Source organism: Macrobrachium rosenbergii, chromosome 21 (assembly GCF_040412425.1).
Source record: "Macrobrachium rosenbergii isolate ZJJX-2024 chromosome 21, ASM4041242v1, whole genome shotgun sequence".
Taxonomy (NCBI): domain Eukaryota; kingdom Metazoa; phylum Arthropoda; class Malacostraca; order Decapoda; family Palaemonidae; genus Macrobrachium; species Macrobrachium rosenbergii.
Genome location: NC_089761.1, coordinates 11,083,092 through 11,103,633, shown reverse-complemented (window position 1 = coordinate 11,103,633; position 20,542 = coordinate 11,083,092). Strand labels below are relative to the sequence as shown.

Here is a 20,542-nt window from a genome sequence, read left to right as displayed (position 1 = left end):
TCGAATTAGTAATCTGCTTAATATGCATTTGCGATGATTTGCGCAAAGAATAACAGTTATTTATGACAATATAAAAAGAAATAACATACAGCGAACATCCTGGTGCATATATATGTAAACATACATATATGTTTATATGTATGTATTTATGTATATATGAGGATACTTTGGTACTTGGAAGGAGCTAATGTAGGTTCAATGAAGAAAATATTGTGATTTTTTGAAGAGCGATTTTAGGGTAATTAAAATAATTGTTAAGCAGTATATAAGATACTGAATAGAGTAATCAGGAATAAATGGAAAGATATTTTATATTGAGAACTGAAGGGATAAACATGAGTAAGGGATAAATTTGAGTATTGGAGAGAAGGAAAAAAGTTGATTTTTGGGAGTTAATGCAAAGAAAAAGGTTAACGAACAAGTAAATATTAGATCGAAAGATGCAGATGAAGAGGCGCGATTTACTGAGAATGCAGCTCTTAGAGTGGATAAAAGTCTATACTTCGAAATGTTAGGAGAAAGGATATATGACTTAGAAAGTGCTGTTAGGAGAAAGGATATATGACTTAGAAAGAGCTGAGAGATGTAAGAACGGCTTTAGTATCCAGGAAGGGTGAGAGGACGCTCTAGATAGAGGTATCTGGTGCAGTGCGTATAGAATGGTTAAACTTGTTGCTAATTAACCGTCAGCGTAAGTGTATGAAGCGGCTAATATTGTGGAAGCTTTCTATACAATGGGCTCATCCACGATTCTGTAGTTAATGTAGGAATGTTGTGGTTACCGATCTGTTGCTTTTTCTCTCTAGCTACCAATGTTAAGGAAATAGTTTATTTGTTTTGATTTTAACTACACTATATGCATACATGATTGTTAACAAGCTTGTGTAAATGGAACTACTGGGGTGTATTAACTTGTGTAAATGTATTTATTGGAATGTAATAATCTGTATTGGTATTTATGACTGAGTAAAAGTTTATCTTTAATCGTAAATTTCATCCTTGAGATTGTTTCTTGCGTCGAATGATCGCACAGGTCCTCGGGCTCGGCCTTTGACTTCAATTTTATATTCCAATCCAATTCCAATCCAGTCACGGGTTTCAGTGATTGCTCGTTTGTGATTGCTTTGCTCTCTCTTTCTTGTAATCTGTACTGCAGTACTACAATTATTTGTTTGTTCTTACTTTCTTGTAATCTGTACTTCAGTGCTCCAGTTATTTGTGTGTTCTTAATGTTTTGCTTTGCTTATTACTTGCCATTTTGCTGGAATGAAGTCTTAGAGTTATGAAACACGAAGACTGACGAACATTACTATGAGATATAAGCATAAATAACTGCCATACAAGATAATCAAATGTATTCAGCATTTGGGCTTTCATACTACTTTTGTGATAATGTCATCGATTTTATGTAGAAATTTATTTTGCTCGGTTCATTGTACGAAGTTTGTAGCCGAGAAAAAATCGAAAGACTTACATACAGGAGTTCGAGATATTTACAACATTTCCACGAAACTGAAAAAGACCAGAGCAAAGAGGATGGAGATGTCATCATAACTCAGCGCCAACTTTTATTTGACAGTTGGTAAACTGTCAAAAGAACTTCGCCAGCTTAACATCTTCCGGCAAGCCGTTGTTTTATCCACGACAAAACACACGCTAACCAGGCATGTAAGCGCGCACGAACGCATACGCCTGAACCTTCAGAAACAAAGCGAAAGGAAACAAAAGAAAGGATAAAATAACAGGGAGGAAGGCGTGTGAAAGAGAATCTATCCACATTTTCGTATCCTTCGTTTGGGAAATTCAGTTGAGGAGAATGAAAGAAGGCGTCTTTAAGCTCTCCCGCAAACGAATTCTACTCATGACCTCCGAGTCAGCTTTACCGCCTCCATCTTGGCTCTTTATTGTTCCCTAGTTTATTTTCATTGGTTTTACAGCGAATTGTTCCCTCCCTTTATGATCATGTATTCGGAAAGGTATTTCCAAAGTGGCAAGGGAAAGCCATTCGACGAATCCTTGGAGGAGCTGCCATTTTATTTGTTAGACATGTCCCTGGAAGGCTCTCTGGACAGTTGTTGGGTAAGGAGTTTAAGGCCGTTTGGGAAAACGTTAAGATGACCCATCAATCGATGAAACATAACAAATTCCAGTTGTTTGCCTTTATTTGTGCTTGCTTTGGGAGTAAAATTGTTTCGAAGAGGATTTATGAGTGTAATGAACAGCATACAACAACAATACACATCGATGATTTTCAAATTTAGAATATTTAATTTTGGTGGGAAATACAGCTAACTTTACTGTATCATTTGGTCTCGAAAGATGCGCCACTGGATTGGTGGGACCAAAAGAAAAGCAAATTTCGATAAAAAGAAAAAAAGGAAAGGAACGAGGGATCGCCAGCACCTTCGTTAGAATTGCAAATTTCAGTATGAAATGCATGTCTTTGGCACAGTTCAAACTAAATGGAAATCACGAAGGGAAGCTGAATAACCTTGAAAATGAGAATGAAACTGCGTAAACGAATAGGAACGATAGCGTTAATTCATTATTACACAGTTTCTTATAATTGTATTAAAGTTCGATGTCTAAGATTTATATTGCATTGAAATGTCTCGGTTGAGAACTATTTCCAGAAAGTGAAATGTTTCTAGTGTATGACATTAAGTATATTGTAGCTGACGTAGTTTTTAAAATGTCTTGCCACGTAAAGAGGGCGTGTTTTTATTATGTCTGAAAACAATGGATAACTTTCATGAAATTAGTATTTGGGCATGGGCCAGGTAACACCTTGTGTTTTTCTTCTTCATTAATCCTCAGATATCAGCTTCTTTGGCGTTTATTATCCAATTTACTATACCTCGGGAATAACATACAACAAAGAATTATAGTTGATAGGCTCTTCTTCACCAGCGGGATGGTTTAATGGTAAAGAGTCACTGTGCATCGTCGTTTCCCAACCAGCCGGTAGTTTGAATCCCACTGGCGATGGTGTGCTTATCAATTACAATTCCCATTGGGTGGCTGTTATTCCAAAGGAATGTGAATTGGAAATTGAACAATATTTGTTGCTTAATATGTGATACATACACACACGTATATATATATATATATATATATATATATATATATATATATATATATATATATATATATATATATATATATATATATATATATATATATATATATATGAACTGAAATAACATGGCACAACCAGCCTTTCAAATTCTCCAAACCCAGCAAGGTACATATTGAGACTCCCCAAATGCATGTTATACTCTCAGTCTTTTCCATTCTTGAAACACAAACATTGACTCTTACGAATTTTTCTCATGCCACACCAATACGCTTTCACCTATGCCCTGTCTTCCTGACTCTAAAAACGCTACCCCTTCCTAGCTCTACACCTGGCAGCTACCTCCCGCACACTCCCTCTTGTCTCTTCCCTTCCAGCACTAACTACCTTTCACCCTTGCTTCTCTCAGTACCAAAATACCAAGCTTTACTGCCTTAAAGGATTCAGTTATCATACATTTCTTCTATTGTGCATCATATTTCTGCACCTTCAAAACCAAAAGACGAGTATTTCAGTTGTTCTATGGGTTCATACATACAAACACACACACATGCGCACACACACGCACACACACATATATATATGTGTATTATATGATTATAATAACTTTTATACATGATTCGTTTATCACACATTACCACAGGTGAAAAATAAGAGACCGGGTGTACTCCCCGTCTCTTATTTTTCATCTGTGGTAATGGGTGATATATATACATTATATATATACATATATATGTATGTAATTCTAATAGCCACAATGCCCTCTTAACTTCTCGAATTCTTCGCGCTTTTTTGGATGTGCTTGTAACTACGAAGCCGAATGTATCCAAACGAAAGAAATTGAAGAGCCAGTGAACGCCGGTCGCGGGAATTCGGGTTCGCTTCCCGCGACCGGCGTTCACTGGCTCTTCAGTTTCTTTCGTTTGGATACATTCGGCTTCGTAGTTACAAGCATATCCAAAAAAGCGCGAAGAATTCGAGAAGTTAAGAGGGCATTGTGGCTATTAGAATTACATATGTGTCTGGTAAAAGTGACCAGTAGATTCTACATATATATGTATATATAAATATTTATATATATATATATGTGTGTGTGCACGTGTGTGTGTGTGTGTGTGTTTGTATACATGAACCCAAAGAACAAGTGAAATGCTCGTCTTTTGGTTTTGAAGGTGCAGAAATGCGATGCACAATAGAAGAAATGTATGATAACTGAATCCTTGAAGGCTTAAAGCTTGGTATTTTGGTAATGAGAGAAGCAAGGGTGAAAGGTAGTTAGTGCTGGAAAGGAAGAAACAAGAGTGAGTGTGCCGGAGGTAGCTGCCAGGTACAGAGCTAGGAAGGGGTAGCGTTTTTAGAGTCAGGAAGACAGGGCATAAGTGAAAGAGTATTGGTGTGGCAGTAGAAAAATTCATAAGAGTCAATGTTTATGTTTCCAGAATGGAAAAGACTGAGAGTATAACATGCTTTTGGGGAGTCTGAACGTGTACCTTGCTGGGTTTGGAGGATTTGCAAGGCTGGTTGCCCCATGTTATTTCAGTTCAAAGGTAGGGAACAGAGAGAGATGACATTGTTGGTAGACAGTGAAAGGCTGAGCCAGGTTATTTTGAAATAATTTAGTCAGGTAGAAAGAACGGAAAGAACTGTTTTGTGGAAAGTGTGTGTAATTCGAATGGTGTAGGATGGAGGAGAGGAAAGGCCAGCAAGGTGTGTAAGAGGTATTGGTTAGGAAGCGTCCCGATATCCGGGAAGCGCATGGAAGAAAGAGGTGAATGACGCCGGGTTTGTACAGGCGTTCAGTTTGTTGCTAATGTTGGTGAATGAACCGTTTAATGTTGTGGAAGTTTCCTGCATGTGAGGCTCACCCTTGATTGAAATGTGACAGCAATTGTTGTACTGTTTCTTCTCTTGGGCCAAGCTACTGTCAGTGAAAACAGCTAGATCTACACACACACACACACACACACACACACACACACACACACACACATATATATATATATATATATATATATATATATATATATATATATATATATATATATATATATATATATATATATATATATATATATACACACACATATATATATATATATATATATATATATATATATATATATATATACTATATATATATATATATATATATATATATATATATATATATATATATATATATATATATATATATATATATATATATATATATATATTATTGTTATGGTTATTGACGGATTTCATAGATAACTTTACATATACTCAGTAATTGAAGGTCCTTGTGGCTCTCCATCAATAATCATAAGCATAATAGAGTTAGAGGGTGAAACTAGATATTCTACTGAAGCGTAAAATAGACTCAGGGAACAGTCAACTTGATTTATTGACACTACACCAGTTAAACCAATCTAAGGGACACTATCTACAGTTATAGGCTTAGGAATGGTTCGTAGGTCCTTCTCTTGAGGGGCTTGATTCACTTGCACAATGTTGGAACAGCGCGACGGAGAACAGCTATCAGAAACACACTTCTGCAAATGGAAAATTGCAGGGATTAGGCGCAATATAGTCATGCACAAATAGATAAAGGTTTTAAGCGGCCCTAGGTGACTGATAGACTAGGGATGCGATGGGTATTCTTGGATAAAGTTAGATAGGTCCAGCGCCTTTCAAGATGGCGGTTTGGGTCATGAATCACAATAATTAATCACAGATATATATGTATGTATATATATATATATATATATATATATATATATATATATATATATATATATATCTATCTATCTATCTATCTATCTATCTATCTATCTATCTATCTATCTATCTATATATATATATATATATATATATATATATATATATATATATATTATATATATATATATATGTATATGTAAAGGGATAGTGAGTGAGTGAGCTATATCCTCAAAGGGAATAGTCTAGACTAGGCTCAGTGTTCTGACATTCTATCATCGTTTGTGCTTTTATATCGCTGCAGGAACTAATGAGCTACAAGGAATAATGTTTTTCATCAAGAGGTTTAAAAGTTAAAAGTAATGAGAATAAACTAGGTTAATAATGTTAAAGGTAATCAAAAATTTTTCAAGTTATTTTTCATTGATCTTTTATTTTTATTACTCTGTATGCGTTGGTTAATGCGTAACCACCGTCTGTTTGTTTAGGTCTATAGACATAATTAATCATATATTTTGAATTTGTTTATTTACACCCTAACGATTTGTTTATTCGCTTAAATACCAATTCTTATTGCAGTGAATTGTCTTCTGCACAGTATTGTCTGGTTTATTCCGTTTCTCTTGCAAAGAATTAGACCTTTTTCCAGTGGGCGTTGGCTTCCAACAAGAAAGATGTAACAGTCATTACAACGTCCATTGCTTATCTTTTACATCAAGTATGATCGGTTACGTTGAAAAATTTAAGTTTCAACAACTTTATAAATTGACACCAAGTTGCTGGGTATTAAAGCTCTTCTGTTACTATAGTAATTCGGTCATTATACCTAATCTCAACAGTTTTTAGGTCTTTCTGTCTGTCTTTCTCCCTCCTTCCAAGATTTTCGAATTTACCGGCCATTTAAAGAATCTCTACTAATCAACACTTTCAACATGACCAGACCACACCAAACACTGAACCACTTTTACATCCAAGCTAACTCATTTTCCGCCTTCTGTTCAACCCTCTGATTGTTAATATACTGAGTAGTTTTTCAATCCTCATGCGTTTGATATTGTTTTCATTTTCTTCCTACAATTAAGTCTTATTTCACTTCTAGTAATAAAAGTAGGCTCAACATTCGCTCCAAATGTTCCATCTTTTACTTCCTATAGACCCTATTTCCTAATAAAACTGCTAACGTCTTTACGTCACCTGTTTTGTGACTCTCCTTCTATCTCGTGTTGTCACCATCTGTAATATTTTCGTCCTGTTATCTAAGCAAATCAATAAATCCCATATTCTACCATTCACTCCAACATTTATTAGCACATGTTCCTGGTTCCCGTTTACTTTCCTAGTATAATCGTATTATTATTCATTTTGAATATTTTTATCGAACAAACAGTCACACCTCTCTTAGCTTTTCAGCGCTATTGCCCCCAGCCCTCCTCTCTCCATGGGCTACATCTTTACTTACAGAACAAGCTGACACTTTCATCCCTTGTCCTTTTTCGGGCTTCTCTCGTCACTCAGTAAAGATTTTACAAATCCCTGACTGAGAGCCAATTTTTGTAACAAAATGTCGCTCCCATCTGTGTGCTTTAACACAGGCTTCGCCTTAGTTTAAATGTTATAAATTTTTATAGTATACACCTCCAAATCCTTCCACATTTTATAAGTATAATCATCAGGTTTCTCGAGCTCTCTTTGTTGTTAGTATAGCTCTTAAAATTTCTTTCTAACTGGGATGTTATTTTCGCAGTGAAAACAGCACATTTTACCTTGTTGGGTGTGCGTTGACGTTATGGACGCCCCTTAATAGTTACGTACTCCTCAGTAACTTACCTAGTTTACAGTGACCATTATTGCTATTGTTCAGTCACTTACGGACTATTCCTTACTCAGAAATACTCTGCTCTGTTAAAATATTACCGCCAAAAAACGGCATATCACTAGTATTCCTCTTATATTCTTTTAATTGACCTCTTTATATCCTGAATAATTAGTTCTTCACCCATTTGAAATTAAAAAAAAAAACCTTTCACTACTGAGTCAGTTTTGCTCCTCGTTCATCCAGTATATTGAACGAGATTTTCAGAATCGGAAAATCAGTCGAAATGAAAGAGGCTTCTTTTTCTTCTCACAGCGACCTTTCAGTTGAATTTTCTACCCTGAGATTCGTTTACTCACTAACCTTTCTGTTTGCATTTAATTCTCTCCGTGATCATTTTCTTTTTCTCAGAGTTACTTCTGCAAATTTGCCGTGAATAGTTTAGCAGCTATTACGTTATCCTCTCTCGGGCTGCTCTTGACTTCCTTATCTTTCCTCCAGGCTACTTCTATTTAATCATCTCTCCTGTTCAGACACTTTAGTCTCACCTGTCTTCTTTTGACCTGAGGAAAATCCGCATTTTTAGAGATAACTTAAAATGGAAAATTGTACTTTGCAACTTAACCAAAATAAGGTATGTGTAATATTTGTCAGTGTATATAAGAGAATGATGTGATCAGAGAAAAACAATGAAGGATACCCGAGACGGATAAATGATTAGTATGTTAGTAGTTAATATTTTGGTTTTGTTTACTCACAGACGGAATAGCTCCTCAAGAACGTATCAGTCTTGTATATCATTTAATTATGTGTAAGGGTTTGGGATAATGAAAAAAACACACAAAAAACTATAAAAGTTCTTGAAACTCTATGGACAGTTTTGTTAATGTGTATTTCGAAATAGAAAACTCGTATTTTATTAAAATTCATTGATTTTAAATCTACTTTAAAAATACGAATATGTTAAGTATTTACAAAACAAAAATTTTTTAGCATAACGCTTTATATTAATTGATGTACGAACTTCTTTTTCTTTTATTTCGGATGAATCATATTTTAGATTAATCTTTACTCGTCTTTCTTTTTAACTGACTATAACTGAGCATGAAAGAGAATCCAGGAATACCTTTTGAATTCCATCTCTGATTGATTGAATTACTGGACAGCCCTCTTGTAACTGTCAATATTAATCCTTAAAGTGCCAGAAATCTTTTTTTTTCTTTTTCGGTAGACTTATTCGGAATGTAATTAAATGACTCTGGACTTTTCCAGTCGTACAGAATGGCGCTTGAAGTACCAAAAACTATAACGAGAATTGTGAAATATGAAAAATTAATAACTCCTGGAAAATTACTACCATTCAAACTCTGTCAACTGAATTAAGGTATTCCGCAGTCACTGTAATTAGATTTTTAGTTTACTGTAAAAGAACACTATTGAGATGGCTTTGTTTGTCCTTCCACACTTTTTCCGTCCGCCCTCAGATCTTAAAAACTACTGAGGTTAGACGGCTGCAAATTGGTATGTTGATCATCCGCCTCCAATCATCAAACATATAAATTGCAGCCTTCTAGCCTCAGTAGTTTTAAAAAAATTTTATTTAAGGTTAACGTTAGGCATAATCGTGCTTCGAGCAACGACATAGGATAGGCCACCACTTGGCCGTGGTTAAAGTTTCACGGGCCGCGGCTGAGAGTTTCAGGCAGCATTGTACCGAGACCATCGAAAGATAGATCTATTTTCGGTGGCCTTGATTATACGCTGTACATAAATCTCGATTGCGCCGAAGAAATTTCTGAGCATTTTTTTTTTTTTTATTTATGGTTAACGTTAGCCATGATCGTGTGTCTGGCACCGCTATAGGTGCGAACAACACAGGCCACCACCGGGCTGTAGCTGAGAGTTTCATGGGCCGCGGCTGAGAGTTTCACGGGCCGTGGCTGAGAGTTTCATAGAGCATTATACGCTGTACAGAAAACTCGATTACACCGAAGAAACTTCGGCGCATTATTTACTTATTTTCGCATTCGGCTGCCTTGTAAGTTAATTCATGTTGAGGGTACTAGTCTTTTCGGTTATTATCGAAGTAACAGCGACTAAACCTCATCCCTTGCCATTGTCACGAGAAGTAACTCGTAAGGCAGCCCGTTTTAGGAAAACAAAATCAAAATATTAAGCGCCTCAGTTGCTGTGAGTGTGGAATAACTTTACCGAATTTACAGTGAAATTTAGTAATTTTTTTTACTGAAGTTATTATTTTTTCACATTTCACAATTCTCGTTAACATTTTTGGTACTTCACGTGCCATTTTGGAATTCTCAATAACAGGTTCATGTTATATCTATCTATCTATCTATATATATATATATATATATATATATATATATATATATATATATATATATATATATATATATATATATATATATATATATATATATATATATATATATATATATTATAGATTATTAACCGTAGCATAATTTTTTTCCTATCGACTTTGTTTCCATTTTTTATTTAATGTGTCAATTGTTTTTCTTTGACCTTGTTACCATCAGACTTATGTTCTTAAGGTGCATTGTATACTACAGAAGTATTAACAAGATCATCCAGCAGAAAGTATACCTCCACTATGCCTCACAATCAGTACTGGAGGTATATAAACGATCACTGTCTGGAGGAAGCAAACTTTTAAGTACAGAGAGGCTTAGTTTATGAGAAAGATTCAATATGTGACTATATATGTTAGGAATATGATCTGATGGATTTGTTCTGCATTAGTGTGGTCGGTAATTGATGAAACGTATTTTCTCTTTTAAGTGCCAGTCACACATTCGCATACACACATACGTATACAGTATATGTATATGTATATATATATATATATATATATATATATATATATATATATATATATATATATATATATATATATATATATATATATATATATATATATATATATATATATATATATATAATCGCACCAGGAGCCACTGCTCAAATCACGTGTACAGGATAAGAAGGGAAAACACAGTACATTTCATAGTTTATTGTGCCGACGTTTCACAACACTTCTTGGTTGCATTTTCAAGACTGAAAATATGAACACCATTTCACTCTTAACATCTCATAAAATTTTTGAGAAAGAATGTAAAATTATTATTTTGACATTGATGGTTAAAGAAATAAGATTTAAAGTAAGATATAATAAAAATATATATAAAAATGTATGAGTTTTCCTTTTCTATATGAAAATAATTATTAATGTGATACACAAGGAATTGCTAGCCCTAAACTTAAAATTTATATTCCTAAGAACCCAGTCACCATTGGCTCTTGTTCAGATACAAAGATGAGCTCAGTCCATTGTTTACATCCAACATTATGTGTAAATATATTAGCCCTATACGTAGTCGAGGGACCTATGCGGAATGTGCAAAAAGACTGCTGAGAGTGCCCATAAATTCACGTAAGTTCCAGAACGGAGAGTAGGTTGTCCAGTTCAGAACAATCTATTATACGCAGTCATTCAAAGATTTGTAAAACACGCATAGATACCAAAGGTTTTCAGGTTATTGGACAAGCTCAAAATGAAAATGAACTGCATGTCTTAGAATCCCTAAGGATCAAAAAGCTAGTTCCGATCTTAATTTCTCAGAATTCCTCTACCCAACTGTATATTTGTGTAATGTCCCTTTACACTTCGTCTTTCTTTTCTTGGTCACTTCTAGTGGTTTTCTGTTTTAGTTATTTTTTTAAGCAACTGGCTGGATGGGTGTTTATTTGTGAAGTCTTTTCATGTGTTACTTATTTAGCTTTTTAAAATGCCATCGTGATTTTTTATTTTTTATTATATCTTACTTTAAATCTTATTTCTTTAACCATGGATGTCAACGTAATATTTTACATCTTTTGTCAAAACATTTTATAAGTTGTCAAGAGTGAAATAGTGTTCACAGTTTTAGCCTTGAAAATGCAACCGAGAAGTGTTGTGAAATATTGGCACAGTAAACTATGAAATGCACTGTGCTTTCCCATATATATAATTATATATGTATATCTACATATCTATACGTATATATATATATATTTATATATATATATATATATATATATATATATATATATATATATATATATATATATATATATATATATGTATATGTATAATTATAATTATAATTATTCAGAATGTCAAAACCACTCAGGTGTGGTGCCGTTATTAGGTTTGTTGTTAACTTGAAGTACCTATTAGCGTACTATGTTTTTGTGTGTCATTTGTATAACAATAGTATTATGAATGTTCTTCTAACGAGATATAGACTCCGTTTTATGCATTACACTTCTTGGTATCATGCCTGGAGGTATAACCAATCTTTCCTGCTCCTTTCCAGGTGGGTCAGGCGCTGATGGAGGAGGCCCAGGACTCACAGTGACGCCTCCTTCTCATGTGGTGTTTTCCTCGGAGACTGGAGTGGTAGTGGGCTGCGTGGCAGAGGGCTCTCCGCCCCCCCTAATCACATGGGTTACGCGAGAAGGGCGTCCCCTCCCTAATTACTCCCCATACATCGACATTCTGGCTAATGGGTCTCTTGTGCTCAAGCCATTTCAACCCGACAGGTTTGTTGGTTTAACATTTTCGTTTTAAGCAAACGATGCTGAGTGTTAAAGAGCTGATGGATGCAGCTTTACACTTCTTTCTTTTTCATTTTCTTTCTCGCTCTTTTTTTCCTCACCTCTCTCCCTCGTTTTATCAAAATGTTTAATTCCTTCGTGAGAACTGAGATTTCTGCCGTCAGTCTCTGTGATTCTGAATTTATCTGGATTCTGTATCATTAATTTGAGACGAGAGTTTAGTATAAAATGTCAACGCAATTGGGAGTAGGAAAACTGAAGTATTAAAAATGAGTGTACATGGTGAGAGATTAATTATGGACGAATTGCACAGCTATATGGGAGTAAATATATGGGTAGCCAGTGGGAAATACAAGATCTTGAGGAATAAAAACTTTCAGAAAGGCAAAAGTTGAAGCATTTAAATGAAACTCATAAGTAATTTTGATGGCTGATGGAAAACAGGAGAAGAATGTCGAAACGGATCATGTTGAGAGACCTTAAATCCTCTTGAGATTCATCCGGATAAAGTTAACAACGATGTACTTATGGGGAAATATAGTATATATATTCCACCCATAAACTTTAAAGGTATTATATATAATTTTCTACTAGCAGAAAATTTGTTATTTAGACGGGAAAATAATTAATGAAAACAGAACTAGTTTTAGTGGGCTGTTTCATTTCAAATATCATTATTGTTATTGTGAGTATTCATAGGGAACACGATGACATTTCTATAGTTTATCAGTCTGTCCCACCCATTTTTACCTTGCAAATAAACCAAACCATGGCCACTGCCATTCCATAAGAAAATACTGAACACTCCTCTCCTTGAACTACAACAGTTCTATTCAGTCAGTTGTTGGGTTTACATCATAACGCAGTTCCGTCGAAAATTTTAATTAAACTTCGCCCTTTTCATAGCTAGATTAAATAACAGGTACGGTTCCGGGAACATGTTGTGGTCTTTGTTTTAGGAAATCATTCAATCAGTTCCTGACCAAATGGTCCACTGCTCAGTTCTTAGTTTTGTGCAAGTTCCTTTTTTTCTGAATTCATAGCTGTGAGTTAGCAGGTAAAATAATTATCACTTCGGTAATTGGATGGCCAGGTTACCTCCCAATACTTTTTTTCATTTTGAGAAATCTCATTTTTCTCTGTTAAATAAAAATATGCGCGCGTGAGTAATATATTTGTTTTATTAATTATAGTTCTTTATTGGAGGGGTGGATAGAGCTCTCGACTAGCACGCTCTTGGCCCAGCGTTCGACTCTCCGACCGGCCAGTGAAGAATTAGAGGAATTTATTTTTGGTGATAGAAGTTCATTTCTCGTCTTAATGTGGTTCGGATTCCACAATAAGCTGTAGGCCCCGTTGCTAGGTAACCAGTTGGTTCTTAGCCACGTAAAATAAATCTTATCCTTCGGGCCAGCCCTAGGAGAGCTGTTAATCAGCCCGGTGGTCTGGTTAAACTAAGATATACTTAACTTTTTTTATTAATGATAGTGTAACTCGTTTTGTATCGTTTAACAGTAGATGAAAGCTTAAGTAAAAAAAAAAGTGGGTAAGGGGCCAGGGAACCAGATCCTGAACGTGAAGAAAAGCAAGCTGCTTATGAAGTTTCAAAACAAACTTGAAACAAATTGAATGTTTTACTCTTATCAAACCCTACAGTGCACCTGGAAGTGCTTAGTAGTGTGTTAATTAGTGGTGTGAAACTGTGGTGGTGCAATTTTATGGTCTGATATTCAAGGCGATATATTGATGGAACTAATTTTTCCATTTGTTCGTGCACTATGGCGATGTTTGCGCATCTTTCAGTCGTTCTTGTATCAGAAAAGGTATCGTTTGAGTAATGTGAGACACTACACAAAAACATACTTTGCTATCATTCAATATCAGTATTCACTGATAAGGAATGGAAAAATCTGTGTCCGTACTAACCCCAAAGATTATATTGAATGGGTACAAGACGGTCAGGGGGAACCTGGATAGTTCGTTTGTGAGCGCTTTGTTAAAAATATTTTTTTCTGGGATGTGGATTTTAGGCTACGTTTATGGTAAAACAAAGAAAGGTAATATCGACGCGTAAAGGAATAGACTACAAAAATCTTGTTGCTGCAAGAGAAGGGCTTATATAAACCTGTGTTCCCAATGTAGATTTTGTAGTAGTTGCTTATTTGTAGTTTGCAGCTCTCTCTCTCTCTACTTGCTTTCTCCAGACGATGCAACTTAAACCATAAGGGAATTACACCATGCTGCAACGTCGAAAGATCTTTGTTTTTGATCTGGTTTTCCTTCAAGAGACTCTTGATTACATCCACAAAGATAACAGTAGTAGCCTATATCCTCTGCAACGCTGAAAATAACATATAATTTCTTAGGAAATAATGAAATCAAATTCGTTGCAGCGAAGAGGAACCTCCTAGTGACAAATGTGTTCCGAACTACTTTTCGGATGGAAAGTTGATATTCTCATTTTACTTTGAGATTGTTGGGTGGAATAAGCTGGCTTTAAACCAGTACGGCCAAGAGTAATATTTTTCATAACTGTTTGTAAGACAGACTGTTAATTCAGGTAACATTTCTTTAATGGGGGACAGGCAAGTAACAACAGAAATAGTTAAGACATATGCCACTGGATCTGGAAGGATAACGATTTCTGAAGCCTCCTTCAAAGGAAACGATTATAGATAAAAGAATGTGTTGTTTAACATGCATTTTACGTTACAGATATTTATGTTTTAGGTGATGATAAGATAAATGGTTGGTTTCTTTCCTTCTTCAGGTACAGGGCCGATGTCCATGCTGCTACGGTGAGATGTCGAGCCTCCAACACACATGGCACTGTCATTTCTCCACCAGTAACTCTTCAAGCAGGTTGGTGTCGCTAATTCACAAGTTAACTACAGATTATCAATATTTTCAAGGGTCTGGCATCGGTTATTGAAGGTTAATTTACTGACATGACTGTTTCCTGTTTTTGAAAGAAGTACATAGTACAAGAGAGGAACTTTGAAAAACATGATTAACCACACAGAGCAGAAATGTTAAAGATAAAGAATGTTTTACGTCAAAAGAGTTGGCCAGATCCGTTTCGACATTTGACCAGTCATAAGCGATAAACTTCTTTGAATCCACAGAATTCCTACCACATTTCGTTAGAGAACTTTGTTCCCCTGAAGATACAAAATTGCTCAAACATTCTTTCCACTTTATATATACAGTATATTATGTATATATATACATATATATAAATATATATATATATATATATATATATATATATATATATATATATATATATAAATATAAAGGTGTGTATATATATACACTAAGCCAGTAAACAGTTACGCAGGTCCCCACAGAGCAGAGAGTCCGTATGTAATATAAAGAGAGAGAGAGAGAGAGAGAGAGAGAGAGAGAGAGAGAGAGAGAGAGAGAGAGAGAGAGAGAGAGAGAGAGGGTTGCAGAGGCTACAATGCCCATGAAACAACTTAGGCTTACCATGAAACTCATCATTATATATATACAGTATATATATATCATTTCAAAACAGATAATTTATATATATATATATATATATATATATATATATATATATATATATATATATATATATATATATATATATATATATATATATATATATATATATATATATATATATGTATATATATACTGTATGTTTTTGACATAAGTCGGGAAATGGTAAATAAATAGCGATTGGTTCGTAAAAGATATAGATTTTCTTTGTAAAAACATTGCCTTTGCAAATTTCGGTGTCGAAAGCCATTGGCTGGAACGCGAGTTAGGTTTGAGGTTTTACCAGAGCTACATTCCATGCTTTCGTTTTTTCGGTTTTACTTCTTTTTACTATCACCAGTTAATATTACATCATTTGCAAACATATGCTGCTCCAGGCTCCATTCATGACACCTTTCTTATCCCTCAAACACACATCCATAACTCCTGCCCTTCCAAGACTACTTCTATCGCCACTCCAAGCATGGAAGAATAAAACATCCATTATTTCAGCCCACTTTTGTACCAAACCAGTCGCTCTCCTCCCCACACATTCTAGCACAAATCCGCTTTCATTGTATCTCTCTAATAACTTCCTCTAAATACCCCCCTCGCCATTCATTTGCAGCATCGTAAACTTTACATGTACATTGCTTCATTCATAGGGATTTTCCTTTTAATGTTCAAACTTCTTATATAAAGTTTTCATGGCAAACATCCCATCTTTGTCGAAATCTTTTTATTTTACAAAAAAATAATAATTTTTCTCTGACTTTTTCTCTTCTTAGCGTTAGCTTAGGGTGGTTCGTAACCATCAACGTTTTTGGCAATATTTTACGCGTCACTGACTCGCTTCAGTATTTTCGTAATATGATAATGGGTAAGAAGCATAGAGCGTCAATCACTGGAATGTCGATCGCCCTGCCGAGCGTGTGACATCGGGCGGCCATATTGAAAGGTCTCGTCTGTCCAGCTCATAGTACTATTATTTTTATTATTATTATTTTTATTATTATTATTATTATTATTATTATTATTATTATTATTATTATTATTATTATTATTATTAGAAAAATTACCTTACAAAAAACAGGGTTGGCCTAAGCACTCCAACCATTGTGGTCAAGGCCTAAGCATCTGCTCTAGGATCTAAGCAGTGTTTAGCATAAATAGTTCCGTAAATTACAGGACTCTCTTTGCATACAGTCACCAAGCACTAACTAAACAGTAATGTACAGTCACTAGAACACTAACATTCACAACACACACTCACTAAACACTCACACTTATTATACACTCACACTCACTAAGCACACACACTTACTATACACTCACACTCACTAAACACTCACACTTTCTATACGCTCACACTCAGTAACACTAAACACTCACTGAATACTCAGCACTCACTAGTCACTCACTCACTATACACTAAACGCTCACTAAACACTCATAAAACACTAAACACTCACTAAATACTCACTGTACCCCAAACACTCAGTAAACATTCACTAAACACTCACTTAATGCTAAACATTCATTAAACACTGAACAATTACTAAGCATTCACTAAGCACTCACTATACACTAAACATCCACTAAGTACTCACTATACACTAAACACTCACTAAACATTCACTAAGCACTCACTGTACACTAAACACACACTAAACCCTAAACACTCATTAAACACTAAATAATCACGAAACCCTAAATGCTCATTAAGTCCCCAAACACTCATTAAACACTAATCACTTATTAAACACTCAGTAAGCACGTACACACTAAACATTCACTAAACACTTATTTTCACTAAACATTCCCTAAACACTCTCCAAACATTTACTGAATACTTACACACTAAACATTCACTAAACACTAACATTCAGTAAACATTCACTAAGCCCAAAGCATTCACTAAAACACATTAAACATTAACCAAACCCTAAACACTCACTAAACATTCACTGAATGCTTACACACTAAACATTCACTAAACACTAACATAAACAAAACATTCACTAAACCCTAAACACTCACTAAACATTCACTGAATATTTACACAGTAAACATTCACTGAATACTTACACACTAAACCTTCACTAAATGCTAACATGCACTAAACCTTCACTAAACCCCAAACACTCACTAAACACTCACACACTAAACATTCACTAAGCCATAAACACTCACTGAACATTCATTGAATACTTACACACTAAACATTCACTAAATACTAACATTCTCTAAACATTTGGCTGAATACTTACACACAAACATTCACTAACATTCACAAAACATTCACTAAACCCTAAACATGCGCTGAACATTTACTGAATACTTACACAATAAAGATCAGTAGCATTCATGAAACATTCACTAAACTCGAAACAACCACTAAACATTCACTGAATACTTACACACTAAACATTCACTAACATTCACAAAACATTCACTAAACCCTAAACTAAACATTTACTAAGCCCTAAACTAAACATTCACTAAACATTCATAAACATTCACTAAACATTTACTCCTCACTAAACCCTAAACATTTGCTAAACACTTTCTCATTAAACATTAATGATAAAAAAAATTCACAATTGCACTAAACCCTTGTTCAATTTGCGACTTACCAGACCTTTATAGATGGCAACAAGGCTTTGCAGCACCGCCCTGGTGGGAGACCACCGAACTATGTAGTACTGGTATAGAGATCGCACATCCAGGTATATACCCTTTATGTTCCAAGTGGATCTTGTCCGGATCATTCTTGTCATCCCCAGGGTGACAGTAGGGAATCTGGGAATTCCGAAGGTTTCTGGGAATTCCGGAGGCTTCTGGGGCTTCTGAAGGCTTCAAGACAATCTCCAGGCTCTGTAGCGTTTGGATTTATTGCACAATCCTAAAGAACAGAGTTTTATGGAGAAGAAATCGGAGACGTAAGGCTTCGAAGATCTGTTTGGGGGAAGCCCACGTTTTTGGAGATGAATAAGCCCACGTTCTTAGAGATGAATTCTGGAGGCTTCTGGGGCTTCCTGAAGGCTTCAAGACGATCTCCAGGTCCTGAAGCCTTTGGAAACGCCCATTGGATCTACAGGAATGCTTCAGGATTTGAAGACTGCTTCAAAGGATCCTGGAGTCGTGAGGACGTCTTCAGGAGATATCTATGTATATCAGTAAGAGGGAATCCCATAAGATTATAGAAGATGACTCGTTAAAGCAAAGAAACTGCTTATGTGTCAAAAAAGAACTCTTAAATAATGGTTAATGCGATGTTAAAATGCTCTAAAACCTTTGGGATTATCCTTGAAGACATTTTGGAATCATTCAATCTCCAGCTCCTGGAAGAACGAGAGAAATGCCATTTGCACATATGCCAAACTCCAAAGTCTCCAGGAACAATCTTTGAGATGCTTCAAATCGTTTGGAAGCCTTCAGAGAGAGCAAGTGTCATATTTGAAAACCTGGGTAAGAGAAAGCTAAGAGTACGGTGAAGGGAAGGGTCCGACCCAGAGGCTGCTTCCTCGGAGGAAGGCAGGTATCCTGCCAGGCTGGGGAAGCGGGCCTGGAGAGTGCCCAAGCCCTCAAGGATGGGCCCCAAAAGCCCCCAAGGCTCAACAGCCTTTTGAGGGCAGCTTTGAAGGGAAGGTCCGACCCAGAGGCTGCTTCCTCGGAGGGAGGCAGGTATCCTGCCAGGCTGGGGAAGCAGGCCTGGAAAGGGCCCAAAACTTCAAGGATGAGGCCCAAAAGCCCCCAAGGCTTGCCAGTCTCTTGAGGGCAGCCTTGAAGGGAAGGGTCCGACCCAGAGGCTGCTTCCTCGGAGGAAGGCAGGTATCCTGCCAGGCTGGGGAAGCAGGCCTGGAGAGGTCCCAAGAACTTCAAGGATGAGGCCCAAAGCCCCAAGGCTTGCCAGTCTCTTGAGGGCAGCCTTGAAGGGAAGGGTCTGACCAGAGGCTGCTTCCTCGGAGGCAAGTATCCTGCCAGGCTGGGGAAGCAGGCCTGGAGAGGGCCCAAGAACTTGGGATGAGGTAAAAGCCCCCAAGGCTTGCCAGTCTCTTGAGGGCAGCTGGGGAAGGGTCTGACCAGATGCTGCTTCCTTGGAGGAAGGCAAGGTATCCTGCCAAGCTGGGGAAGTGGGTCTGGAAAGGGCCCAAGAACTTCAAGGATGGGCCCTAAAAGCCGCGAAGGCTTGCCAGTCTCTTCAGGGCAGCCTTGAAAGGAAAGGTCTGACCCAGAGGCTGCTTCCTTGGAGGAAGGCAGGTATCCTGTCAGGCTGGGGGAAGCAGGCCTGGAGAGGTCCCAAGAACTTCAAGGATGAGGCCCAAAAGCCCCCAAGGCTTGCCAGTCTCTTGAGGGCAGCCTTGAAGGGAAGGGTCTGACCCAGATGCTGCTTCCTTGGAGGAAGGCAAGGTATCCTGCCAAGCTGGGGAAGTGGGTCTGGAAAGGGCCCAAGAACTTCAAGGATGGGCCCTAAAAGCCCCGAAGGCTTGCCAGTCTCTTCAGGGCAGCCTTGAAAGGAAAGGTCTGACCCAGAGGCTGCTTCCTTGGAGGAAGGCAGGATCCTGTCAGGCTAGGGGAAGCAGGCCTGGAGAGGTCCCAAGAACTTCAAGGATGAGGCCCAAAAGTCCCCAAGGCTCACCAGTCTCTTGAGGGCAGCCTTGAAGGGAAAGGTCCGACCCAGAGGCTGCTTCCTCGGAGGAAGGGAAATCCTGTCGAATGGACCCAGAAAATGGCAGCGCCTCCGGAGCAACGTGCAGCAGAGTCAACAGGAGGCCAGTCAGAGTCCTCCACAGTCCTGCTTAACTTGG

General features: G+C 36.8%; 1 protein-coding gene across 1 annotated transcript in view; it reads left to right on the top strand.

Moving 5' to 3' along the window:
• LOC136849670 (cell adhesion molecule Dscam2-like) overlaps positions 1-20,542 on the top strand; it is a 262,609-nt gene that overhangs the window by 73,215 nt on the left and 168,852 nt on the right. Inside the window, 2 exon segments of the mRNA XM_067122999.1 lie at positions 11,984-12,209; positions 14,995-15,086. Coding sequence (XP_066979100.1) covers positions 11,984-12,209; positions 14,995-15,086 — 318 coding nt within the window.